The sequence below is a fragment of the Hyperolius riggenbachi genome, chromosome 9, assembly GCF_040937935.1.
Source record: "Hyperolius riggenbachi isolate aHypRig1 chromosome 9, aHypRig1.pri, whole genome shotgun sequence".
In the NCBI taxonomy this organism is placed as follows: Eukaryota; Metazoa; Chordata; class Amphibia; order Anura; family Hyperoliidae; genus Hyperolius; species Hyperolius riggenbachi.
In genome coordinates, this window is record NC_090654.1 from 229,621,564 (window position 1) to 229,649,374 (window position 27,811).

The following is a 27,811-nucleotide window of genomic DNA, read 5'->3' on the forward strand; positions in this document are numbered from 1 at the left end:
GCGCTAGCATACTGGTGCCTTGTGAATCATGGATAATTTTTGATGGGGGCCCCCCTTAATCTTTCCACACTCCAGCGAAACTCCAGGCAATGGCCATAGTTAATGGAATAGAATAATCGCCCCACTCTTTATCCATGTAATTGGGGCCGACATGACATATATCCCGGGAGTAATAACAGTTCACATATCCACATGGGCGAAATAAAGGATGGGTCTCACCAATCACAGATGCTGGCGTTTCTTTAGCTTTTCCGGTGCATGAGATACGGTTTCTCTCACTGCTTTTAAAGCGGCTTAAATAAGTGTAAAGCCGTCCTTTTCATCTGCTCCCCACGATGACCGAATCACCTCACTCTGGATGCGGTGCAATCAGCTGTCTTTTTTCCCCAGAGAGGCTATCAGCGGGAAGACCAGCCGGACGCGAGACGCCAAGCGCTCATCAGCGCGGAAGCGTGGCTGGAAGCTCAGGCTGCGTGGCTCCGCCCACCGACGTTTCGTGTCATGTGTGACGCTTCATCAGGGTGTGGCTTCAACATACGGCTATGCGATTAAAAACAGTCTGAAGGCCCGCCCCATCTCCGCACTTGCAGCATAACTTATGATCTACGGGCAGCTAGATAGGCTGGCAACCATACATAAAGGTGTCAATCTCCAATCGGCACTTGCGCAGTGCAGGCGTACCAGGTCTTAAAGGAGCCAATAGGTACATCACTGGTTCACACCACGGTGGAGGGAAGGGCAGGTAAATGCCATACAAACGACATATAAACGAGCTTCCAGCCACGCTTCCGCGCTGATGAGCGCTTGGCATCTCGCGTCCGGCTCGCGTTCGTACAATATGTTGGAAGTTCTACTAAGATTGCCAGGGTGGCGGTGCAGCACTATTTCTTTATTTATTTATTTTTTTAAATCATATAGCTAGCCTAGCGCTAGCTACATGATTCCCCCCTCCCTGCGGCGTCCCTCCCACCCCTCCGCTCACCACCGGTGCGTATGCCCATTCGGAAATCTCGTTCTGAACAGGATTTCCTTTAAGGCTTCCACCGTCGACATGGCGACGATCGTGATGACGTCATTGCCATCGTGACGTCATCGGGAGTCCCGATCCACCCCTCAGCGCTGCCTGGCACTGATTGGCCAGGCTGCGGGGGGGGGGCTCTCTTTCGCGTTGGGTAGAGGCGGATCGGCGGCGAGTGGCAGCGATCGACCCGAACACGCAGCAAGCAAAGTGCTTGCTGCATGTTTTTTTAAAAAAAAGATCAAAACCGGCCGAGCGGGGCATGAGCGGCGCCCTCCGGCGGTCATTGACGAGCTGAGCTCGTCAATACCGCCAAGGAGGTTAAAAAAGTGTCAAAACAAAATCAACTAACATTTAACTTAAGCACATTCACTTTATTACAGTATATAGGTTGTTTTTTTTTTTTGTCACTGCACAGAAAGAACATGCTGCCAATCATATAACTTATCTTTAGCATAATGTTATCCCTTGATAACCTGATCAGTAAGCCATTATTTACAATAATAAATGAAATGTTTAAGTGTTTTGCCTGTGATTGGTGTTTACAAGCAGCAGGTTTTAGAGGTGCGCTTGGTGCAACGGGTGCTTAACGCTTTACAGTCTTCTGTGTCTGGTGTACAGAGGGTGATCCTTGTGGGGTGTTACATGTACAGTACCTTCTGAGCAGAGCATTTTTGCACAAAAGCAATGATATTTAAAGAATTATGCTAAGCCTAGTTTGTCCCTTGCCTCATAACACCATAACATAACAAATGGAGCCTCTACACTAAGGCACATTTAAAAGTAATTAATCAAAAAAATAAACTTTCATAGGAACTTCCTGTCAGCATTTCTCAGCTAAGCAGGTCTGAACCAGCAAAAAAAAATTAGTACCAGCTACCCTATGTTGAGGAGCTGAACTGCCAGTTATCATGCCGGGATACAAGCACATCATTTGTCTAAGGCCAAGTTGGGAGACAAATCCAATTACCCCCGCAAGCATGCTTTTGGGGTGTTGGAGGAAATAGGAACATTTATAGGAATCCCGGGCTTGGAGAAATCATGCAAACTATCAGTATGTGCTTCTTTTAAATTAGCCCCTTTTATTAATAACTAGATGAGAATAGAATTTATCAACAAATTCCAGATTTTGAAATTGAACCTTTTAATGAATGACAAGGTCAGCATAACCGGACATTTTGATGGCCAATAAAAGCAATCACAGATTTGGCTCAGCTTTACTGCCAGGTGCTCTGCCTCAGACCTTCTAACAGTGAAAATCCATTTCTTGCATCTGTACAATTTTCCTATGATTTGCAGCTGGAAGATTGGAGAGTGGGGGCCGTGTACAGCCACTTGTGGTGGGGGCACTCAGACCCGCTCAGTGTACTGCATTTCCTACGACGGGAGAGCCAACCAGCAGGCAGTGAATGATGCAGAATGCAGTGCGTTCGTAGAAAAGCCAGCTACCCAGCAGGCCTGCAATCACAGGGCATGTGCTACATGGAATACTGGCACATGGACACAGGTGAGGGGAGGAAGTTGCTTTAAAATGTACCTGAACACTGAATGTTTTTATATTCTCCTCTGAGCTATATGTTTATACATTTGTTTTGTGTCCGCAGTTGACCATTCCTTATATGTACTTACTTCCTACATTGATGATTCTCCTTAAAGTTGACAGTTCGCAGCACACCTAACAATGTATCTAGTGTAATGTTTTTTTTTTCAAACCAAGCTTTATTGAAGCAGACGAGGCATATATAAAAGTTTGGCTGAAGTGAACAACCCAAACCATCCAACTTTTAAAACAATGCTGCAAAATCAATTAGTATGTAAAGTTTCTATGTTCAGTAATACATTAATGACGGTTTAGGAGTACTCCAGGTTTGAATTTCGCTAGATGAACTGGAGTCATATGTGCTCTATGCAATACATATAAATACAGTAGCTGATCAGGTTTGTGGGGTGATATTTTAGTACCTTTCTCAAGGGCCTCGTCTCAATCTTCACGGGATATAGCTGTATGTAGTGTCTTTTAATTTTAATTATAATAATAGTTAAAATCTACGCACTGTAACGCAGTGCATCACAATAACATACTGTCTGCAGCATTTTTGTATGTGTTGTGGACCGAATACATAGAAAATCAAATACTGAGTATTGTATTGGCTTTCCATGATTGCAGGACGTAGAACTGCACTGTCACAAGTCACCAATTGGGTTGAGATATGTCCTCAAATCCAGGTCCAGTTAACCTGCATTATCATCCATGTTATCTGTAATGTGAGATTGTTTTTCAAAAAGTAATACAAGTAATTGTTGTTATGAATCAACCATTGTCTTCCAGTGCTCAACTGAGTGCGGGGAAGGAATACAGAGGCGGACCGTAACCTGCAGGACGGACAAAGGTGCCATTGTTCAGGATTCGGCCTGCATGCATCAAGCTAAGCCGACAGACAACCAGATATGCTATGGCGAGAACTGTGTTCAGGAAATTGGCTGGCACATTGGAGAGTGGGGCTTGGTAAGAAACCTTGAATGCAGAATACATTTAGTGTCTTGGTGCATACGAGTTTCAATATGTCCAGGCTGAAGGTAAAAACTGACTAAATAAAGGAATATATATGCCTTTAATGGGAACGTTTAGGGCAAGCAAACACTGAGGCATGGAAAATGAATGTGGACAATGGTGAAAAAGGAAATCTGAGGAGTTTGGGATGGGAGGAGAGGCATACGATGCGAGTTGGTAAAACTTGTAAATGCTGTAGTTGTGAATACAGTGGCAGTTTTAGGGGAGATGGAGGGAAAGACAAACTGGGTTTGGGCAGGAGACGTAAACAGGGGCTGCTCATAATGGTGTGTTAAGGTAGATAAGGGGTGGGTAAGACAGTTAAAAAGGAGGGAGCTCATAGTGTAGTGGTGGGATAAAGGGAAATGTGACAATGGTGGTTACAAGGACAGATTGTGGAAAGTGTAGGCAGCAGTCAGATGATGTGACATAGGGGTGGGTACATAAGGGGGAGCAGGAAAAGTGATGGTGGGAAAGAAAGAGTGGATGAGGGGTGGGTGAATAGGTCTGGGTGAGGAGACCTGAAATGGGCAGGGGGGAGAGAGACAGGCGAGGAGAGGTAGGGAGAGAACAGGTGACAGGGAGGGGGATAAAAGATAGCTGATAGAATTGTGGGCATGGTGACAGGAAATCTGGGCGGTATTGAGGGGAAATTTGAGCACCTGCAGTGCCTGATACATAGCGGGCCCAAATTAGCCCTCAATGCCTCTATTGTAATGGGTGCCTAGCGGGCCCAAATTAGCCCTCAATGCCTCTATTGTAATGGGTGCCTATGGTGATGCCTGAACAATTTTTTTCTTCTGAGATTGGGGGGTGTTTTAAGGTTAGGCGGGGGGGGGGGGGGGGGGTAAAGGTCAGCCGTCGGGTAGGATGTTTGTGCAGGGGGGATGGGACAGTCAGGGTTAGGTGTCAAGAAGTGTCTGTGTGTGTGTATGTGGGGGGGGGGGGGGGGGGGGCTCGGAACGATAGTTTACTAAAAGCAGAGGTACAGGTAGTTGTAAATACATGTGCAGCATGTATCTTTATTACATTGTCCCAGTTTGTCCTTGCTCTCTTTTCAAGAACGAAACTTCTTTTATTTTAATTGCTTCGTTCTCCGTCTGCAGTGATCTTTGCCAAGAACACAAAGTCTGATACTGCTTCCATTTCTTCCCCCTCTATATGCCAGGAAGGGATAGGTCCTAATTCCATGACCTTAGTTTTTTTTTTCTTTATGTTGAGCCTTAGGCCAACTGTTGAACTGTCCTCCTTCACCCTCATCTGCAATGAGAGCCGTTTTGCCTTTTGCAGGACGTAACCATTTTATCCACGGCTGTAGCATTAAGTAAATGCTTGAAAATATATTTACCCGTTTTAGTGTTCTAAAAGCTGCAACAACGGTATCAGGAAGCGCCAGGTGGTTTGTGCTGACAACGACAGAAACTTCTATGAACCAGAAACTTGTGAAGCTTATGAGCCTGAAAGACCTGCTGTTATAGAGAGCTGTAACATGCAGCCCTGTTACCTGCCACAAAGTAAGTTCAGTCAATGCCTACTCCTACTAATAACTAAATATTAAACAACTGCTAATAATTGAACTAAAAAATGCTAACAGTTAACTCTACTCTTCATAATCATATGAAAGGGTTTTAATGCTTTGAATTCTGTTTGAGCAATGGAAAGAGGAAGTCGAAACATTCTGGTTCAGAAATTCCTTGAGATGGATTGTACAGAATCTGTTGTTGCAAGCTAAGAACCCGTGGAACAGATCTTAACGTATCCTCTAATTATTGTCATCTGTGTTTGTAGAGGTCCCTAGCATGCAAGATACATGGGGATATGATAACGCAGAGCAGTTCTCACTAACCCGATACAAGCAAGAAGTTCCAAGTAAGTAAATGTATTGTTTTAGTGTCATTCTTTATCCTAATTGATAACCCAGCCTATTATCTTCATTATTCTATAAAATATAACCCCTGTCCCTGCTTCCTTCTGTGTCCCTGTGTCCGGTCCTGACAGTTTGCTGTCTGTGAACCTCATTGCATTGTGGGAAATATCGGCTTTTCCACTGCCAAGCAATCAATATCTCACTCTGTGCAGAAAACTCTCAGTAACGAACATTCCGTACAGATCACCTGGCAGAAATAAAGATGTCACCACCAGTGATAAATTTCAGAATGTAAATCGGGGAGAGGAAGATTTTACAATGGGTAAACACTGACTAGGGGCCGGTTCACACTGGCAATTAAGTGGCAAATGGATCAGTGAAAACAGATCCGATAACTAGTCAATTACTGGTCGATTGGATCAGTTTTCACTCCATTGCTGCTCAGCTGCTTCCGTTCCATTTCCCCATTTAACCCTCCCCCAGACCCCGTGTCCAAAGTGGATTTTGCTGGCTAGAATGGTCCATTTCTTCACTAGTGTGAAGAAATGCTCCATTCTCCCATTGCCCCCAATGTAGGGCTTCAGCATCCGTTTCCATTTCGCTGGGCTCAGCGGTCCGGATAAATTACTGCAGCACCAAACTTACAGTCCGTTCAGTGGATTGTGCTGAATGGATTTGTTCTAGCAGACTAATGTGAACGGGTCCATAGGTTAACTTTGGATCCGTTAGAATCTGGACCATTTTTCCCCCCTAATGTGGACCTAAATCCTATACAATAAAACTCCTGCCCCTGTGTCCCTGGATCCATTGTGCCTTGCACGCATGCGCGGCAAATGGGCGGACTTTGGACAGGGTGGGGGAGGGGTTTTGCATCTGTGGCTTAGCGCCCTTTTTTAATGGGCGGGTCTTTTTACCTGTTAATATATATATTTGTAATAGTGATCTTTGCCCATTTAAGAACGGGCCCTAGGTCTGTCACGTGTATATAAGCGCTCATGCTCCCGCCATACGCACACACGCTCGCCGCACGCGCACATACACGCCCGCCACTCCTCCCCTGCAAGCCGTGCGCGATTCCCCCAGCTCAGTGTCTCTACATCCCTGCACATGCGCACAAGGAAAAAACACACAGGGACATGGGACGCAGAGACACTTGCCTATTATTATATAGGATAACAATGCAAGATTTTCTGGAGCAATTAAAGTACATCAGGATGGATAGTACCTTTTGTTGGCAAACTGTAAGATTTGAATCTGTAAAAATTAGCCAATAAATTATATCACCCTGATTCTAAATTTCTCTGCTTTAACTGATGGCTAACACACTATCGAACTGTACAATTCATGTCACCATGGCTGTGTTCCCACTTGAGAGGAAAACTGACCTTGTTTTGTTCGTTATACCGCATTGCAAAATTGGCAGTGAAAGAATCGTATTTTATATATAGAATCCATTCAGACTCGCCAGTCTGCAACAGATCTGTTGAGAAGACAGCACTTCTGTGCCATCTGCGATTTTCCCGGATAGCCGGATGCATTTCACATATAGCATATGGTTGAAACACATCTGCCCTAGGCTACAGCCAGACCCCAACGGACCATCAGAGTGGACATTACTCTGTCTGCTCCTACTGGGCGGACATTGTCCAGCTGCAAGTGGGAACCCAGCCTAACTGTTCTTCAGAGGAACTCAGATTCGGATGGCATTCTTGTGAAGAACTTAACATTATAACTCGCACAAACCCATTTACTATATCTGTTTTTACAGCTCGTCCTCCTCCTAGAAAAGAAAACAACTATCTTCCAAATGGCAATGGCTGCAGACGAAGCAGGTAGGCATGACTGTAAACTCATATTGCTTACTCCTATTATTCATTCTCAATATCAGCCTCTCATCAGAAATTCTATTTGAAACATTTAGCATTATGTATTGCTAGAGTTAAAGGACCACTGTCGCGAAAATCTTAACATTCTAAAATACGGTATATGTAAACACATAGAAATAAGAATTACATTTCTTCCAGAGTAAAATGAGCCATAAATTACTTTTCTCTTATGTTGCTGTCACTTACAGTATGTGGTAGAAATGAGACATTACCGACAGGTTTTGGACTAGCCCGTCTCCTTCTGGGGTACTCATGGGGTTTTCTTTATTTTCAAAAGCACTTAGTGAATGCAAATTGCTCCGTCCAGCCACCAAAAAAATGTATGGTGAGCAGGGAGGCTGGCCATCACCTTTGTATAAATCTTTGACAGGGAGTGCCTTTATAAGGAATAAAGGTTATGCTGAGAATCCCCTGTTGAGAGATGGCCTTGCGCAAAACCTGTCGGTAACTTCAGGTTTTTACTACTTAGGCTCGGTCCACAGTAGAGGCGGTTGCAGAACGCAATCTGCGGTACGGGCTCTGGTTTTCTAAACCGGAACGTAAACGGCTGGAATACTGATCCGTGCTGCCCTTTTTGCAGCACGGATCAGTCCGTTTACGTTTTTGCAAACGGATCCGTCACCTGGGACCCCCTTTCCCTTCTCCCCCTCCAGCTAGTTTCTTTTAAATTCAATCCGGCAGCGAGCGGTGAGTGAGGAACTCACTCACATCCTTGTTCCACTGCTCGCCGCGTCACTTCCTGCAATGCCGCCCAATGAAGTACAGAGGGCGGCATTGCAGGAAGTGACACGACGAGCGGTGGAATGCAAGGAAGTGAGTTTGCCGCTTGCTGCTGGATTGAATTTAAAAGAGACTAGCTGGAGGGAGAGCAGGGAAGGGGGGTCCCAGGTGAGGGAGGGGTGGGGTCCGACCCCCTCCCCGCCACTGTGCTCGCTTGCCCCCTTCCTGCCTGCTACCCCCTCCAGCATGGCGTACCCTCCCCACCCACAGACAGGGCTTGGACACTGGAAACCGATCCATTTCTGTGTCCAACGCTGCCTGTGTAGAGGGAGATCTGTTTTTTGCATTGGGTTTCACTACCCCTGCGTGTATCTGGAGCCCGTGAAAACCCTGCAAATCAGCACCCTCCATTCAGTTTTTAAAAGCAGATATCTGGATCACCCACGGATCCGTTTTTTAAGTGGCTGAAGATGGCCGCTATTTTTGAGATTTGTATCCGTGGCTTCGGTTTTTGTCCGGGCCCTAAAACGGAGTCACGGATACGTTTTTAAAACAAATGTGAACCGAGCCTTACTGTAATTGAAAGCAACATAGGAGAAAATTAATTTATGGCTCATTTTACTCTGGAAGAAACGTACTTCTTATTTGTAGGTGTTTACATGTATTTTAAATTTTAAGCAGATAGTTGACAGCGCTCCTTTTCTAAGATCCTGTATGTCTCAGCATCACTGGCATAACAATAGGGGATGTGACCCCTGCCACCGTGAGGCGGAGGTATGTGTTCAGCCTGCCGCTGCTGCTGCCTGCTGCCACCAATGATTGCAGGAGGGAAAGCACTAAGTGGAGAGCCCAAAGTGAGGGGGGGGGGGGGGGGAATGTCCCCCCTCCCCACCGATCTGGGGCCATGCTCTCCTCTTATGCTGTGACCCCTCCTGCCCCAGAAAAGGCCCAGAGTGGACCCTGGGGAGGGGGGTTTACCAAGTAATCGACACATTGAAGATCATTACAGAGCTAAAGACAAATATCTGGGTACCCGTAACAGGCCATCTAATCTCATGAAAAGAGTAAGAAGACAAGATGCTGAGACGCACAGGATCCTAGAAGAGGAGCGCTGTCACCTCTCTGCTTATATTTGCCCTTTGGAACTGTGACAGTGAACACTCTAACCAAGCTCTATATTTCTGATTGACATTGGAGGGGCAGGCACAGTTTGCTATTGTATTGTATTTGAAGAATTTGGTGACAGTGGTCCTTTAAGTGCCATGACAACCAGACTTTACAGATGACCAGGGATTGTTTTTCCCTAGACATCACCTCAGCTCCACCCTTACCCCAAAAAGCCCCTTGGCTCCCATCGTCCATGGCTGTTAAATCCTGTTTCTGACTCCCAGTAGGATCTGGTACTACCTTGAAGAGGGGGCATGAATATTAGTCATTAACCTTCCTCACCAACTCGGTACTATGGGAGCTTGGCTCCATGGCGGGGGATGCAACTGATGCACAGCCTTATGGGATGCAACATTGTGGGATGCAGTGGTGGCATCTTGCCACTCAATCTGCCTCCATCATTAGTGGACCTGCATGTTAAAAACATGTCTTTATCTCATGGGAGAGGTCTGAAATGTACTTCCCATTTTTTTGTTAACATCAGGGAAAACACCAAAGCAATTACATGAGAATGTTAGGGGCCTTGTCCTCTTGGAAAACAAAACACAGAGACAATGGTATGTTTTGTAATATGGAGAATGGCGTAAGGAAACAAGAAAATGATTCACAAAAGTGGGTTTCATAAGGGGCAACCGACCACTTGTAATGGGTGGTGTATAACCTGACTCTGGGTGCCCCACCTGGACTGGATGCAGTTGCTCTCTTGGTAAAAAAAAAAAAAAGGAATTCTGTCTCACACAGTGGTGTAAACATTGTGGGGCCAGGAGGAACCCCTCCAGCCTGGGTAAGGTGGGGGGTGTATAATGCACAAACTGGGGTGAAGAGGCACACAGAGGTAGATACAACTCAGTTAAAAACACTTAAAATATAATAGAGAGGAGGTGGCTTACCTCAATAACGACAGTCATATATGACAAAAATGTTTTATTTAGCACAAGCAATGAATTTCGGCGGTCTAGCCCACTTCCTCAGGCCAGTAAAAGTGCCTAGTCAAAAGTAAAAGTCATCAGAAATGGCGAGCTCAGTTTTTCAGTTGCAGTTCAGGGTATACAGACAAATATAATCATAATAAATAATAGTATACTAAAACAAGCATATAGCTTTAAAGAATACTGTATGTAGTACTGGATAAAATACCATAGATATAAGTATCAATAATAGATATCGAGATATCGTGACCAATATAAGTGCGGTTGGAGAGTAAAGTTTAATGGAGGCCTCACAGTGCAAGAAAATGCAATGCGAGAATGTAGGGCAAACATATGCAGTGCAAACTATACTCGCAGTGCAAGAATATTTTCTTGTGCTGCCAGTATAGTTTGCCCTACATCCTCACATTGCATTTTCTTGCGCTGTCAGCGTTCAATTAAACTTTACTTTCCAACCGCACTTATATTGGTCCCGATAGCTATAGTATTTTATCCAGTACTATATATGTTTTGAAGTCATGCGCTTGTTTTTAGTATATTATTGTTTATTTTTTATTAATATTCCCTTATCTGGTGACTTTTGGCACTTTTACTGGCCTGAGTAAGTGGACTTGACCCACGAAATGCATTGCCTGTGCTAAATAAAACCTTTTTGTTATATACAGTGGGATGCGAAAGTTTAGGCAACATTGTTAATCGTCATGATTTTCCTGCATAAATCGTTGGTTGTTACGATAAAAAATGTCAGTTAACTGTATCATATAGGAGACACACACACAGTGATATTTGAGAAGTGAAATGAAGTTTATTGGATTTACAGAAAGTGTGCAATAATTGTTTAAATAAAATTAGGCAGGTGCATAAATTTGAGCACTGTTGCCATTTTATTGATTCCAAAACCTTTAGAACTAATTAATGGAACGCAAATTGGCTTGGATTGTTCACCATCATGGTTTAGGGGAAGGATACAGAAAGCGATCTGAGAGATTTCAACTGACTATTTCCACAGTTAAGAACATATTGAGGAAATAGAAGACCACAGCCTCAGTTCAAGTTAAGGCTCAAAGTGGCAGACCAAGAAAAATCTCAGATAAACAGAAGCGACGAATGGTGAGAACAGTCAGTCAACCCACAGACCAGCACCAAAGACCTACAACATTATCTTGCTGCAGATGGAGTCACTGTGCATTGTTCAACCATTCGGCACACTTTACACAAGGAGATGCTGTATGCAAGAGTGATGCACAGGAAGCCTTTTCTCCGCCCACAGAACAAACAGAGCCAATTGAAGTATGCTAAAGCACATTTGGACAAGGCAGCTTCATTTTGGAATAAGGTGTTGTGGACTGATGAAACTAATATTGAGTTATTTGGGCATAACAAGGAGCGCTATGCATGGAGGAAAAAGAACACAGCATTCTAAGAAAAACACCTGCTACCTACAGTAAAATATGGTGGTGGTTCCATCATGCTTGTAGGGCTGTGTGGCCAGTGCAGGGACTGGGAATCTTGTCAAAGTTGAGGGACGCATGGATTCCACTCATTATCAGCAGATTATGGAGACCAATGTACAGGAATCCATGACAAAGCTGAAGCTGCGCTGGGGCTGGATCTTTCAACAAGACAATAACCCTAAGCACTGCTCAAAATCCACTAAGGCATTCATGCAGAGGAACAGGTACAACCTTCTGGAATGGCCATCTCAGTCCCCAGACCTGAATATAATTAAAAATCTGTGGTGTGAGTTAAAGAGAGCTGTCCATGCTCAGAAGCCATCAAACCTGAATGAACTAGAGATGTTTTGTAAAGAGAAATTGTCCAAAATACCTTCAACTAGAATCCAGACTCTTATTGGAACCTACAGGAAGCGTTTAGAGGCTGTAATTTCTGCAAAAGGGGGATCTACTAAATATTGATTTCATTTGTTTTTTGTGGTACCCAGATTTATGCACGTGCCTAATTTTGTTTAAACAATTATTGTGCACTTTCTGTAAATCCAATAACCTACATTTCACTTCTCAAATATCACTGTGTGTTTTCTATATGATATATTTAACTAACATTTTTTTTTATCATAACAACCAACGATTTAACAAGGGTGCCCAAACTTTCGCATCCCACTGTATGACTGTCATCACTGAGGTAAGTCATCTCTTCTTTATTATATTTGAAGTGTTTTTTTTTTTTAACAAATTGTTATCTACCTCGGGGTGCCTCTTCACCCCATTAAAGAAATAAGATCAAAGATGTAAGCAGTTTAGGAAGTTCAGTCCACCAAACTACAGCAGTAAGCACACATACTATACATTTGTTTGCCAATCTTGATAAGTGACAGCTGGCTGCAGACTACAATTGAAAAACAAGTTTTACTGAAGTTCACTTAAATAAAGAATGGGGAAAGAATTAAATATGTTGTATCATTTATTATTTTAACAAGAGTGGAATTCCACTGTAATTATACCACTCGTATCAGCACAGTTAACTGGGTGCAACTTTCTATTGTGTTGTAGGTATGGCTGCTGCCCCGATGGCGTAACACCTGCCCGGGGTTCCAACAATGAAGGATGTCCCGGTGATAGGAACCCAAGAGCTGACCCTCAAGTATGTACATTGCTTACTGATTTCTAACTTGCTACTTTGTGCTGCATGACATCATCTAAATAGGTGTTTCATCAGAAAAAACATCAACATGAGTTAGAGATTAGTTGAGATGAGTTAGAGTATTTCTACATCACTTAGGCCGGTTCATAATGGACAAAAAAACAGTCCGTTATGCGGACCGTAATGGACCCTGAAGCTTCTCTTACGCTGCAAATTCCGATTTGCGATTCAGGTGTGTGATTTTTCACTGAATGTTACCAACACGAGAAGAAAAATGCAGCATGTGAGACTTTTTTTAAATCGCATCACAAATTGGAATTGCATGTAAAATCTCATCAAAATCGGTATTGCATGTAAAATCGCATCAAGCATAAAAGAGACCTAACAGACATAAACCGATCCTATGTTAATCAATAGGATCTGTTCACAATGCTCTGTTCGAACTGATAAGTTCAGTCCGTTCCGCTGAATGCACGGCAAGTTTCAGTCTGCAACATTTTTTTCTGGATCAACGGATACGTCGCATTGACAGCGCGCTACCGGAAAGGGAGGGTCATGGATGGAAAACGTATGCCTTTAAAAATGAATCCGTTCCATAGATCAGTCTTTTATATGGATCATTTTTTCATTCGTGCTAGTGTGAACCAGGCCATAATGGAACATTCATGAAAGGTGAAAAAGTTAATTTGAACTAATGATTACATATATATTTTCATTTTACTGTACTGGTAGTCCCTGACTTACAAATAACCCTCCAATACAAATGGTCCAATTTGCAATCTGATACTGTAGGAACAAGTCAAAACATGTTTTTTTTTTAAAGACCTTCGAATTTTTAAAATCAAGACAAAATGTTTTTTAAGCTGGTAAAATTACATTTTGCTGTGGTACACTGAGGCCACCAGGGGCCAGAGGTCACCTGGGGGGGGGGGGGGGGGGGATGATGAAGGCACTGAGGAACAGAGGTTACACTCAGGTGGGCATAGGGGAGGTACAGGGGAGAGAGATGGCACAGCATTTTGGGTCAGGGTCTGTAGATTTGTGCTTAACCTGAATCTGTCCATATTTCGTTCATTAGCCGGGATTACCTATACTGTAACTAGTTTCTGCAAACAGATATATATATGCACATCCAGATTGCAGTCTGTTGCCACAAACAGGACGTACAGGTTGCATCATGTCAATTAGTGGGGGCTGCTCTTGTGCACCCATGCTCCCGTGACGCATTCACTGTGGGACTCACTCAGCATTGGTTGGTGAAAAAGGAACATGTGTTCCCAAAGCCAATCAAAGTTCCTGTGTATGAATAATCATGGTTTCAGCAAGAGGTCTGTGGTCATTAAATGAAATGAATATACAAGCACTTTCTGTGAAGTTAGAACTCTGTTGCGTTAGGTTGTACAATTGTACAACCTAGCGCTCATTAATAAATGGGCTTAATGGCTAGCAATTGTATATTACTGTTATTTTTGCAAGGGCAAATAAAATGTGTTGGTTTTATCTACAGTAGCATTGTTTATTTTAAAACTATAGGGGATGAGATTTTATAAATAGTGTATTTTTAAAATGTTTTCCTTGTTTTAACCTTTAAAATTCATAGAAAATAATAAAGTAATTTCTAACAAGTATCACAGACAAAAAACCCTAACTTGTGGCAAAAAAAACCAAGATGTGATATGCAATGATAAAGGTATTGCCAAGTGAATTGGAGGAGTGCTGAAAGGTAAAAATGGCTCCTGGCAGGAAGGGTAAAAAAAAACCTGTGGCAAGAAGTGGTTAATGAGTGTTCTTACAATATTCTACTATTGCAGTGGAAATTTTGATAGTAAAATATTCGTAAATAATTGTGTTTTTTTTTTGGTTTTTTTTTACTACAACTGAGCCTTACACCAAGCCCTCCGTTTACTGATGCCTAATCCTAACTACGCCCCCTCTGAAACCCAACTCTAACCACCCACCCTGCAGATGCTGGTCAGTTGGCCGCAGGGTGATCAAAATGACTGCTCACCTTGCTGCCTCTGAAATTCCCAGTGGCGTACAATACTATTCCCCCTCCAAGTTGTAGCAACTTGAGGGGGGGAAACACATAATTTGGGGTTCAGTGGTTGGCAGCACCCGAAATACAGGTATGCAGGCATGGGCTTAGACATTGCAGCTATAACTGCGCCGATGCCTAAGCAGTGACCGGTTTCATCCACTGATGTCTAAACCCAACCACCCCTACTCTGCCTCACCCTAACTAACATCCTCCCACCACCCAACATTAAAACTTAAAAGACCACCCCACACTGAAGCCTGACCTTAAGCCCCCCCCCCTAACCAATGCCTGACCTTAACCAACCCCCTCCTCCTGCAAAAAATAATGTCCGCCATTGAAATTTGGGCTACAGGGAGAAATTTAGCTGCCCTTATAGTCTAAATAAGTATTAAAGTGCCTATGGCAGTGCCCAAATTTCCTGCTTCCAACACTTAACTGACTCCTAATCTGTCAGTGTAGCCTGGCAGGGAAGTAGTCGTTTAATACAGGGCAGCAGACACACACAGCCCTCCACACAGCCCAGCAACCACACTCTTATCCTCTGTCAATGTGAATGAAAGGTACAACGTTTTGAATCAGAATGATACCATTAATTGGCTAACTTCAAAGAAAAAGAGTAAGCTTTTCATTAATAAGCCTGCTATGTACTCTATTCCTGTATGCTGACACAATGTTAGAACACACAGCTTACTGTATATATATTTGAATATCAGGAGGTGGTACTGAGAATGTTAGCAAATATATCAAACCTGTGCTAAAAAACACATCTGCTGGTCCATTGCATGCCATGCTTTTACAGTTGCATGAGCTGCAAACTGCTGCCTGGTCTGCAGCGTTGAGCACAGGGCTGTGAAGTCAGTACAATAATCATCTGACTCCAACCCAGCCTATGACTCCTCAGTTTATGAAACCTCCAACTCCAGGTATCCATAATTGCTCCATCTCCTTAGTCTAATTCTTACAAGAGCTGTGGAGTTGGTACAAAAATCACCCGACTCCTCAGTTTATCAAAACAACTGATTCCGACTCCAGGTATCCAAATTTGCTCCGACTCCTTAGTCCACTTCTTACCAGAGCTGTGGAGTTGGTACAGAAAACTTGAATGCCTCAGTTTATTGAAACCACCAACTCCATGTACCCAAAATGGCTCTGACTCCTCGACTCCGACTCTACAGCCCTGGTTGAGCAGCGATGGAGGTTTGGGGGGCACCTCTTAGTCTCAGCCTTAGGAAATTAGAAAGTGATGATGGCTGGGGGAGGGCAAGTCACATTCAGACATGACATCCTGTAACCAGTATATTAAATAAAACATCTGATGGCAGTGCTACATAAGTATCAAAATTAACTTAATTAAATGGACGTGAGGATATGTAGCCACTTACAGCTTTACAGGATGAATTTATTCTAGCCAGTAAATCATTTTGATTGAGTAAATACTAAATGCATTGCTTTCTTCTCAATTGATTGAGAATGCACGATTAATTTCATGGGTAGGATTGGGTGAAAGCAGAAGAAAATCTCCATTACACTGAGAAGCATAGTGGTGATTTTCTACTTCACTGATAGAGCTATGCAGACTGTAGACTAGGATTTCTGATAGAATAAATCAGACCTGCAATGTACAGCAAGTCATATAATGGCCATTAAAAAGTGTCTTCCAATTTTACCAAAGTTAAGTATCTTGCTATATACTTATGTAGTGACTTGTTATATTTATGGTTTAGACGCCTTCTGAAGAATGCAGAACCTCCCAATATGGATGCTGCTTTGACAACACCAACAGAGCGGCTGGCCCGGTTGGGGAAGGATGTCACAACAAACCCAGCTATTGTAAGCGCCCTTTGTGCAGGGGTTAGTGTTGGTCAGATAGTGTGTGTGTATGTGTAAAAAAATTAATCCATTCTGTGTTCAAGAAACTGAAAGAACATGAGATTTTGATGCATTTGTGAGATGTGCTCCATGGGAGATGGAATCGTTTTTAGTTTGTCTAATGCTCGGCTGTAATGCAGAAAACAGGCAAGCATGGCATGCTGTGTTGTGCACAAGTCAACTGTTTTGGTATAGCTACCTGTGTCTAAACTCCTTTTCCTTAGCAATGGTGACAAGTACGGTATGTGGAGCTTGAAATTTGAGTGCAGAGAGTGTGCATAACATGTACAGCGGGATGTGAAAGTTTAGGCAACCTTGTTAATTGTTATGATTTTCCTGTATAAATCGTTGGTTGTTATGATAAAAAATGTCAGTTAAATATATCATATAGGCAGTGGCGTAGCTAAGGAGCTGTGGCCCCCGATGCAAATTTTACAATGGGGCCCCCCCAAACACTCTATACAGAACAATTGATACGGCACACCAAAACCTGCCAATGGCAACTACAGTGTCAGAAGTGCAAGAAGGGGATGGGGAACAGCTTGTTAATGATTACTACTATTCAAAGTATCTATAGAAGTGATTATAATGAGCACAGGACCATAGAGAGCTAATTCTGTAGTTGAGGGAGGGCCCCTCTTGCCCAAGGGCCCTGATGCGGTCGCAACCTCTGCTAACCCTATTGCTACGACGGCATTTAGGAGACACACACGGTGATATTTGAGAAGTGAAATTTAGTTTATTGGATTTACAGAAAGTGTGCAATAGTTGTTTAAACAAAATTAGGCAGGTGCGTACATTTGGGCACCATAAAAAAAGAAATGAAATCAATGTTTAGTAGATCCTCTTTTTGCAGAAATTACAGCCTCTAAACGCTTCCTGTAGGTTCCAGTGAGAGTCTGGATTCTAGTTGAAGGTATTTGGGACCATTCCTCTTTACAAAACATCTCTAGTTCATTTAGGTTTAAAGGCTCCCGAGCATGGACAGCTCTCTCTAGCTCACACCACAGATTTTCAATTATATTCTGGTCTGGGGAATGAGATGGCCATTCCAGAAGGTTGTACTTATTCCTCTGCATAAATGCCTTAGTGGATTTTGAGCAGTGTTTAGGGTCGTTGTCTTTGAAACAGGGTGGTTGAAAGATCCAGCCCCGGCGCAGCTTCAGCTTTGTCACTGATTCCTGGACATTGGTCTTCAGAATCTGCTGATACTGAGTGGAATCCATGAGTCCCTCAACTTTGACAAGATTCCCAGTCCATGCACTGGCCACACAGCCCCACAGCATGATGGAACCACCTCCATATTTTACTGTAGATAGCACGTGTTTTTCTTGGAATTCTGTGTTCTTTTTCCTCCATGCATACCGCCCCTTGTTATGCCCAAATAACTCAATTTTAGTTTCATCAGTCTACAACACCTTATTCCAAGATGAAGCTGGCTTGTCCAAATGTGCTTTAGCATACCTCAAGTGGCTCTGTTTGTGCTGTGGGCTGAGAAAAGGCTTCCTCTGCATCACTCTTGTATACAGCATCTCCTTGTGTAAAGTGTGCCGAATGGTTGGTGTGACGAACATTACGGAAAGTCGTGCGCGGAATCGCAACGATTTTCGTATGGTTCAGCCATTACTGTCAGTGCTGTGTAACTGTACAAAAAAATGCCTTTCCTTTCTCTTTCCCCCTCTGAGAGCATTGCAGAGAGTACAGTGACCTTCCCCCACATCCTGTGTCAGGAAAGAATGTCACAAGTGGCCAGCTCCAGAAGCCATTTGGTCACCCAGCTCATGTTCCCCAAGCCAGCTCAAACTGGTTGAGATTCAAAATTCCCTCCCAAACTCATAAGCTTCAGACAAAGAGAACTTTATGTATTAATAATTCAAAATGGGGTTGGCACAGCAAGACAAAAATTACATTTCCTGATACCTAGGAATCAGCTCTATCATACACATGAATTGCAATTTTCTAGCTATCAGGAATCGGTAGAGAATCCACTTTATCCGGCCTGTGTAGAGCGAATGCGACAGACTAGGCATGTATAGCCTCGTTTAATACAGGGTCGCATGCTGCTTATGATTATCGTCTCGGATTTGCAATGCGCCTATCTGGGGCGGAGTCACACAGATTATTAATAAATTGGTACATTTCTTGCTCTGAGTCTGAGGGTGGCAACCTGGCTTCCAGGAGATAACCCTGCCTTAAACACACCTACTTTCCAGGTGGTGACAGCCCCAAACTCGGGTCAGTCAAAAGTGTGTGCGAGGAGCTCCTCCCTCAGTTCTCCAAATTCCACCGACCAGGAACGTTCATGCTGGCGCTTAAGGAGAGCCAGCGCCTGCAGTGCTCAAGGACTTTTAACCTGAATGCCTACTTTTAAACTGGACTATTTTTCTTCATTCTTCAAATGGACTGCTCAGCTAACTAAGTAAGAACTTTCTGATTTTATTCCTTTTTATTTTTAAGTTCTGTGTGTATATGTTAATAGGTGTATATAACTGTATGTAATGCATTTTTGTTATTAAACGTTTTAAAAAATAGTTTAGCGGTTATGACCTGTTGCTGAACATACACAATCGTACCCATTCTCCTGAAATCGCTACCCTGTGTTTAATAGAAGTATACACTTATAACCCGTATGCGAGAACCCGGGCCAGATATAACGATCTGACCCAGATTCTTGCATACTGCTAAGGGTTAATCGGTTGGGTATCAGAACGCTCCCGTCGCGAGTCAGTTCATCAAATTGCGAATGCGGGTTACCCTTCGTGATGAACAAATGACCGCGTGAGAGGATTTCTGACGCTGATCGATTTACCGCATCCGTAGACCGGCCTTGCGGTCTGTGACATTGTTTGGCAGCTTATTGGGATTTGTGTATGTTTAGAACATCAACAGCAACATTATTTGATTAACCTGCCAGAACAGATCAAAAATCTGTGGTTCGATAACCGGTGCATTACCATTTATATAGACTAAACGTGTAGCACAGAGTTCCCCCCCAATCTCTTTTCCTATCCTATCTTTTATTTGGCAAAAATGGCTGCAGCAAGATACAAGAAAATGTCAGTGGCAGACCTAGTGAACTTGTGTGAAGAAAAAGGCATTGTGACTTATAGAAAAAAGAGAGCGCAATTGATCGAGGACTTTTTGCGACTGAATACCCAGCCAGAGCAGATGCTGGGAGAGCACACTCCTGGTTCAGACGGTGCTGTAACTGGGGCAGAGGGAAGTGAGCGGTTGCAGCAAAGTAACCCACTTCCAGACCCAGAGGAAAACGGGACCGCGTCTGAACCGATCGCTTTAAACGCTGAGGAGCATGACGGCCGGCAGGAGCCCGCCCATGCCAACTGTTCCTGTGTTCCTGAGGCTGGAATGCAGCATGCTTTACAAAGACTGGCGGTTACAAATCCTGAGCTGTACATGCAGATTGTCAGAGAAAACGCTGACCGCTCAGAACGCCAGGCAGAACGGGAAGCCTCAGAATGCCAGGCGGAACAGGAAGCCTCAGAACGCCGGGAGCAGGCAGAAAGGGAAGCGGCAGAGCGCCGGTGGCTTGCTGAGAAAGAGGCGGCAGAGAGAGAATCCGCACGCCGACACGACCTTGAAATGGCCAAACTGCGAGGGCAAGGCCAAAATCCCTCGCAAAGTGCTCCGGAACCCCAGCCCACAGCAGGCCAGTTTGGGACTCCCAAGTTTAAATTCCCAGAAATGGAGAAGGGAACTGACCCGGACACTTACTTACACTCCTTTGAAAAGACTTGTCGTCAGCATCATCTGCCCCAGGAGCAGTGGGCGAGATATCTGACACCCAACTTGCGGGGCAAAGCGCTTGAGGCGTTTGTGGACTTACCCGCTGAGAAAGACAATGACTATGAGGCGATAAAAGTTGCAATTATCGCCAAATACCAGCTGACCCCAGAGATCTATCGCAAAAAGTTTCGCTCCCTGCAGAAAGGCCACACCGACTCTTACACCGACCTGGAGAGTCGCCTGCTGACCGTGTTCAGGCAGTGGTCGCGGGGCCTCAAAAAAGACTCTCACCAAGGTCTGGAGGACCTCATCGTGCAGGAGCAGTTGCTGAACTGCTGCACTCCAGATGTCCGGCAGTTTGTCTTGGAGCGGAATCCTGACTCCGCCAAAGCTGCCGCAGAACTTGCAGACACTTTTGTGGCCACCCGTGTGCCGGACAGCCGCAAACCTCCAGTCCAGAGCTGGAGAGGGGGGAGACCTATGCAACCCAGCTCTCCTCCCCCTGCTAACCGTGGGAATCGGGTCCCACAGCCACAGAGGCCGGATTCTGCACCTGCTACTCATCCACCTGATGCCACATATGTTCCGAAGTGTTACCACTGTGGACAGCGAGGACACCTCAAGTCTGCCTGCCCCGAGGTGAGGACGCCGTCTCCAGAGCCTTGCGCAGAAGTGGCTAGCGCATCCTCTACTGCACACGCCTACCTCGTCATGGGAGCAGCAAATCCTCGACTTTCCGGAAATCATCAAGTCGTGAAAGTTAACGACCAGATCGCTGTTGGTTTCCGCGACACAGGCGCAGAGCTTACCTTGGTTCGCTCTCATCTTGTGGGAGAATTTCCTGCCTAATGAGCGTGTTACCCTTGTGGGAGTTGGTGGCACACACGCACGCATCGCCAAAGCTCGTGTTGTTCTCAATTAGGGAAGGGGACGCCAGACAAGAGTTGTGGGGGTGACAGATGACATCCCAGTGCCTGTGCTGTTGGGCACCGATCTTGGCACCCTACGATCCTTTTATGAACCTGTGATCAACACCCCGGATTGCCAGTCTGGACCCACTCAGGTACTGTACAAGCTTGGGGTGGGACAGAGGGAGGCAGCCAGGGTAATGGTACCTAGCCCTCCTAGGGAAGGAGGCAAGGAAGCGGTACCTGTTTCTAACGGACAGCTGTCTAATCACGGTTTGTCTGATTCTAAACCTGTCACTGTTGTTCCAGATACCTGTGTACATGATGTGAAAAATGAAACTAACTGTGATGTTAATGTTGTACCAGATGTTGCCAATAGATTTCATGCTGAATCTCCTATTACTAAAAATGATTTATGTTTAAGTGTGATTGCCTCTAACCTAAGAGGTAACAGTCTTGTGTTGCCTGGGTCATATCCGTGCAGGGCAGTGGAAGCAGGCCAGGTGTCAGAGCAGGCAGCTGGGGGCCTAGACCTCCCCTCCTGCTATGACAGCCAGAGTGTTCCACCATTGCCTGCTGTTAACAAACAGCTGGTGGAGACAGGCCGTGCCTTCCCTGTCTCACCCTTGCATGTCTTCCCCTGGCAGAAGCAACCCAGTGCAAAACTGCCCAGAGGTCCACCCTCTATCCTTCCTGGAGAAGGGGCAAGCCTCGCCACCCAGGTGAAGGCTAATTCGTTTTTTAAAATGTGCTCGAATGGCCACCTAGGTTGTGCTGACCAAAATGTTGTGCCAAGGTGTAGTCAGTTAGAGCAGGGGTATGCCACGCTGCTTCCAGATTCGCAGGCTGACACCCGAGAGTCAGGAAGTGACCCGGATGTCAGCCAACGACTCTCTCCCTTACAGGAAGCGCTACGCAAACCCAGCCAAGCCTGTAGAGGTAAGCCTGTTGGTGTGCATCGCACCGTCCGCAAAGCGGACACTGGGACACACCGGTCCATGAGGCATTATGCTTCTGGTGAGTTGTCTAAAGGGCAGTCAGATAAGCAGTCGAGAACCCGTTCAGTAGCTAAGCGGCGCATAGAGCAGGTCTGGCAGACCCACTCTGTGTGTCTGACTGGTAGGGGGGAGATGTGACGAACATTACGGAAAGTCGTGCGCGGAATCGCAACGATTTTCGTATGGTCCAGCCATTACTGTCAGTGCTGTGTAACTGTACAAAAAAATGCCTTTCCTTTCTCTTTCCCCCTCTGAGAGCATTGCAGAGAGTACAGTGACCTTCCCCCACATCCTGTGTCAGGAAAGAATGTCACAAGTGGCCAGCTCCAGAAGCCATTTGGTCACCCAGCTCATGTTCCCCAAGCCAGCTCAAACTGGTTGAGATTCAAAATTCCCTCCCAAACTCATAAGCTTCAGACAAAGAGAACTTTATGTATTAATAATTCAAAATGGGGTTGGCACAGCAAGACAAAAATTACATTTCCTGATACCTAGGAATCAGCTCCATCATACACATGAATTGCAATTTTCTAGCTATCAGGAATCGGTAGAGAATCCACTTTATCCGGCCTGCGTAGAGCGAATGTGACAGACTAGGCATGTATAGCCTCGTTTAATACAGGGTCGCATGCTGCTTATGATTATCGTCTCGGATTTGCAATGCGCCTATCTGGGGTGGAGTCACACAGATTATTAATAAATTGGTACATTTCTTGCTCTGAGTCTGAGGGTGGCAACCTGGCTTCCAGGAGATAACCCTGCCTTAAACACACCTACTTTCCAGGTGGTGACAGCACCAAACTCAGGTCAGTCAAAAGTGTGTGCGAGGAACTCCTCCCTCAGTTCTCCAAATTCCATCGACCAGGAACGTTTATGCAGTCGCTTAAGGAGAGCCAGCGCCTGCAGTGCTCAAGGACTTTTAACCTGAATGCCTACTTTTAAACTGGACTATTTTTCTTCATTCTTCAAATGGACTGCTCAGCTAACTAAGTAAGAACTTTCTGATTTTATTCCTTTTTATTTTTAAGCTCTGTGTGTATATGTTAATAGGTGTATATAACTGTATGTAATGCATTTTTGTTATTAAACGTTTTAAAAATCGTTTAGCGGTTATGACCTGTTGCTGAACATACACAATCGTACCCATTCTCCTGAAATCGCTACCCTGTGTTTAATAGAAGTATACACTTATAACCCGTATGCGAGAACCCGGCCCAGATATAACGATCTGACCCAGATTCTTGCATACTGCTAAGGGTTAATCGAGCGTTCTCGAAGTCCTAGTAAAATTACAGTAGCGGGCTGTGTAACTCGCTTGGTGGCAGATCTTTGAATTGTATGTGTGTGGTGAATCGGTTGGTATCAGAACGCTCCCGTCGCGAGTCAGTTCATCAAATTGCGAATGCGGGTTACCCTTCGTGATGAACAAATTACCGCGTGAGAGGATTTCTGACGCTGATCGATTTACCCCATCCGCAGACCGGTCTTGCGGTCTGCGACAGTTGGACAATGCACATTGACTCCATCTGCAGCAAGATGATGTTGTAGGTCTTTGGTGCTGGTCTGTGGGTTGACTGTTCTCACCATTCGTCACTTCTGTCTATCCAAGATTTTTCTTGGTCTGCCACTTCGAGCCTTAACTTGAATTGAGCCTGTGGTCTTCCATTTCCTTAATATGTTCCTAACTGTGGAAACAGAGAGCTGAAATCTCAGACAGCTTTCTGCATCCTTCCTGTAAACCAAGATGGTGAACAATCTTTGTCTTCAGGTCATTTGAGAGTTATGAGACCCCCATGGTGCTACTCTTCAGAGAAAATGAAAAGGGGAGGGAAACTTACAATTGACCCCCTTAAATACTCTCTCATAATTGGATTCACCTGTGTATGTAGGTCAGGGGTCACTGAGCTTACCAAGCCAATTTGAGTTCCAATAATCAATAAAATGACAACAGTGCCCACATTTATGTGCCTGCCTAATTTTATTTAAACCATTATTGCACACTTTCTGTAAATCCAATATACTTCATTTCTCAAATATCACTCCTGTATGATATATTCAACTGACATTTTTTATCGTAACAACCAACGATTTATACAGGAAAATCATGACGATTAACAAGGTTGCCCAAACTTTTACATCCCACTGTATCTACCCCAAAATGGTTGAACCAAACATGGACATTTTTATTACATGTATTGGTCTGAAATTTCTATAGAAATTTCGAAAGTGCCAAATAATAAATAATGGTTATCTTAATACTTTGCTAAATTCTACATTTTTCTTTAGCCTATCCAACGACATGTCTTTTACCAAGTGCTTTGGGCCCCTGCACTGACTGGACAACTAAATGGTACTTTGTGCCGGATGTTGGAAAATGTAATCGGTTTTGGTATGGTGGCTGCCATGGTAACCAAAACAATTTTGGCACTGAAGAGGAGTGCATGAGCACCTGCCAGAAAATCCCAGGAAGGACAACTGGCACCATTGAGTTTCAGTATCGATACCGTAAAAGAGGAATGAAGTGGGATCCTCTTTCCCATGAAAACCCAGGTGTTAACGAAGGTGTGGGTTTAGGACAAGAGGAAGGAGGACATCGACAAGGGGTTGTTAAAACACTTGACCAAGATATGGAAGGGCGTATCATTGCTGGGCATGACTGGGATGAAAGCGGGAAGGACCACAGAATACATGTTCCATCTTCGGTTCAGAACCAATATGCACCTCCAACAGAAAAGAGTTCTACTTCTGATCAATCTTCCCTCTACAGGTACTATTTTTTGATCTAACAACCAAAATGCACAATTTCTGGTGACATACGCATAAATGCATTCTTCACAGCATAGGCTTTAATGCTACTATGACAACTGTGGTATTTACAGTGCATATAGCAATGATCCTGCAGGCTACACCAATTAAGGGTTTGTGGTGAGGGAGCATCCAGGTCCCTCATGGTGATCCACCACCCCTGTCAATATTTGTGAAAGCAAATATGATCTGAACTCAACCACAATTATGGATTAATTCCTTTTATTATGCAGTGTACATGAGAAAGGGCTCCCGTCTGAAACATTGTGCTTGTTTGCATTATGTACACTGCATAATAAAAGGAATTCATCTGTAATTGTGGTTGAGCTCAGCTCATATCTGCTTTCCTGTATTTAAAGTGCACCTCTGGAGTTCATAAAAGGTGAGGTGAGGCTTATTTCACAGACAACCTGCCTGGGCATTTTAGCTGTTCCAGAATTAGTGTACCTCTGAGGTTTTTTTTTAGTATACCAGAGTTGTGCTTTAACTATGTGCATTTTTTTAAAAAACTGTCCAGGGTATTTGCTTGATATATTGGTGAGGGTGATTTATATATATTTTTTTCTTTTTATCTCACCTGAAGCTCATATACAATTCCTTTTTTTTTTTAGAATTATTTTGGACAAGGCAGAATCTTCAGCAATGGAGTCTTCGATTGGACAGACTATCCGGCTGCTATGTAGAGTGAGCGACTACCCCTTCCCCAGAGTGGAATGGAAGAAGGATGGCATCCCCGTCTCCTCCACACGGTCAGATAATTATACACTCCACTAGATGCATGCTTGTTGTAGGTGTGTGACTCAAAAACAGCTAAAGCCAAAAGCTCAGCATGACAGCCAGGAAATGGGAATGGTTTACAAGGAAATTAAGATGGAAGCCTCTCTCAGCCTCAGAGCAATAATAAATGAAGAATGTGATGTGGGTGTGTACAAAATGGACTTAGTTTGTACACAGTCTGTCACAGATTAACCCTTTGAGGACCGGCTGCCTAACCCCCATATAACTCTGCATTTCAACTTTGCTCTAAAACATTATTTACAGCATATTATATGCAACCAGCATTTTTTTTTACTAGACCAGCATTGGAAGGGTTACACACAGAGCTTTAAAGTTCCTGGAGAGAACTGCTCCCCGCAGCCGAAGTTTAGATAGATACATTCTGTTTACTTAAATGTAACAAGTGTGGAATGTGACTCACTCTCTCTGACTGTGCAGGAGCTGGAGGACAGCCAAAGAGTGTGTAACATTCATCACTTGTTAGATACATTTAAGTCAACAGAATGTATCTAAACTTCGGCTGCGGGGAGCAGTTCTCTCCACGGAACTTTAAAGCTCTGTGTGTAACCCTTCCAATGCTGGTCTAGTAAAAAAAAAAATGCTGGTTGCATATACTATGCTGTAAATAATGTTTTAGAGCAAAGTTAAAATGCAGGGTTATATTCCGCTTTAAGGCTATTTTACATGCGGGGGGGGGGGGGGGGGGCGCATTTGGGGGGAGGGGTCAGGCACCTGGATCCCCAGTGTGGCTTGCTGGGCATTGTGTCCCGTCCCCTCCCCCGTAGCCAGATGCCCCCCCCCTGTAGCCAGCAGCCTTTACTCGCCTCCCAGGCTCCAGCGATGAGCAGCTGTGGACACTTCCGCTCCGGCCAGCATCCACGCTCGTACTGCCGCTAAGTTCCGGGTCGCGGCTTGATGACGTCATCAAGCCGCAACCCGGGACTTACATTAGAGCGAGTGGGAATGCCTGCGGGAGCGAAGCGCCGATCGCTGGGGGAATGTCAGGAAGGTGAGTGGATCCTCTTCTCCCCCCCCCCTCACACCCCACAAGCAGTAACAGGGATCACTATGATCCGCCAGCGATGATAGTGATCAAGGGATCAGAAGCCATACCCAATGGCTTCTGATCACTGAGGGGAGATGTCAGCTGTCATATGGCAGCTTAATCTCCTCTCTCGGGTACGCACGATCGCATCGGGAACGGAAACGGCAGGCGGTGTAAATCAGGCTAGAACAGCCACAAGTGCAGCATAGGTTTTACTACAGACGGTTCCCAATAGATTAAAGTTGCCTATACATCAGATGGCAGATTGACCAAGAGACAGATCTCTCGCTGATTAAATCTGATCAGAGAGAGATCTTTTGCCTGCCCATATGCCACTGGCTGATTCCCGATCAATTTCAGCATGAAATCTCTCAGGAATTGGCCTTGTGACCGTTGCCGGATTTAGGAAAAGGCCCCTAGGCCATGGCCTAGGCCCTAGGGCACCAAGGAGTAAGGGCAGGTGGGCAGCAAGCTAAACTGGTGAAGCATTTTCAAAATTGCAAATGCTGCAGTGCAGGGAGATCGGACGAGGGCCTGACTGCGGTACTCTCCTGCCAGTCGCCTGTGCAGTGGCTGCCCTGCTCTCTGTGCACATTGGCGTTGTGGCGGCCATCTGTGGACTCGGGCAGCATTGCATTTGCAAGCGGAGGAAGTGGAATAGCAGCCACCAGTCACTCACATCATCACTTGTCTCCAGTGTAGAAGCTTCCGCTTCCCCTCCGTCACCATCTGTCGACGCTGTGCCTTTGTCCCACCAACCGGCGTCTCTCCCTTTTGACTTGCTTGCATGTTACCAGTGAGTCGCTTGAGTCATATCATTTGACTAGCTGGTAACATGCCAGCGGTGTGGAGGCAAGGTGGCTACTTATACTGAAAGGGGGCAGAGGG

At 44.7% G+C, this 27,811-nt stretch overlaps 1 protein-coding gene across 6 annotated transcripts in view; it reads left to right on the forward strand.

The window, feature by feature from the left end:
* The window catches only part of PAPLN (papilin, proteoglycan like sulfated glycoprotein), a 235,240-nt gene that overhangs the window by 181,563 nt on the left and 25,866 nt on the right, over window positions 1-27,811 (forward strand). For all 6 annotated transcript variants that reach the window (XM_068254118.1, XM_068254120.1, XM_068254121.1 and 3 more), the window contains 9 exons: window positions 2,318-2,525; window positions 3,348-3,524; window positions 4,927-5,083; window positions 5,358-5,438; window positions 7,205-7,268; window positions 12,649-12,739; window positions 16,502-16,607; window positions 24,583-25,063; window positions 25,713-25,850. In XM_068254118.1, coding sequence (XP_068110219.1) covers window positions 2,318-2,525; window positions 3,348-3,524; window positions 4,927-5,083; window positions 5,358-5,438; window positions 7,205-7,268; window positions 12,649-12,739; window positions 16,502-16,607; window positions 24,583-25,063; window positions 25,713-25,850 — 1,503 coding nt within the window. The remainder of the gene's footprint in view (window positions 1-2,317; window positions 2,526-3,347; window positions 3,525-4,926; window positions 5,084-5,357; window positions 5,439-7,204; window positions 7,269-12,648; window positions 12,740-16,501; window positions 16,608-24,582; window positions 25,064-25,712; window positions 25,851-27,811) is intronic.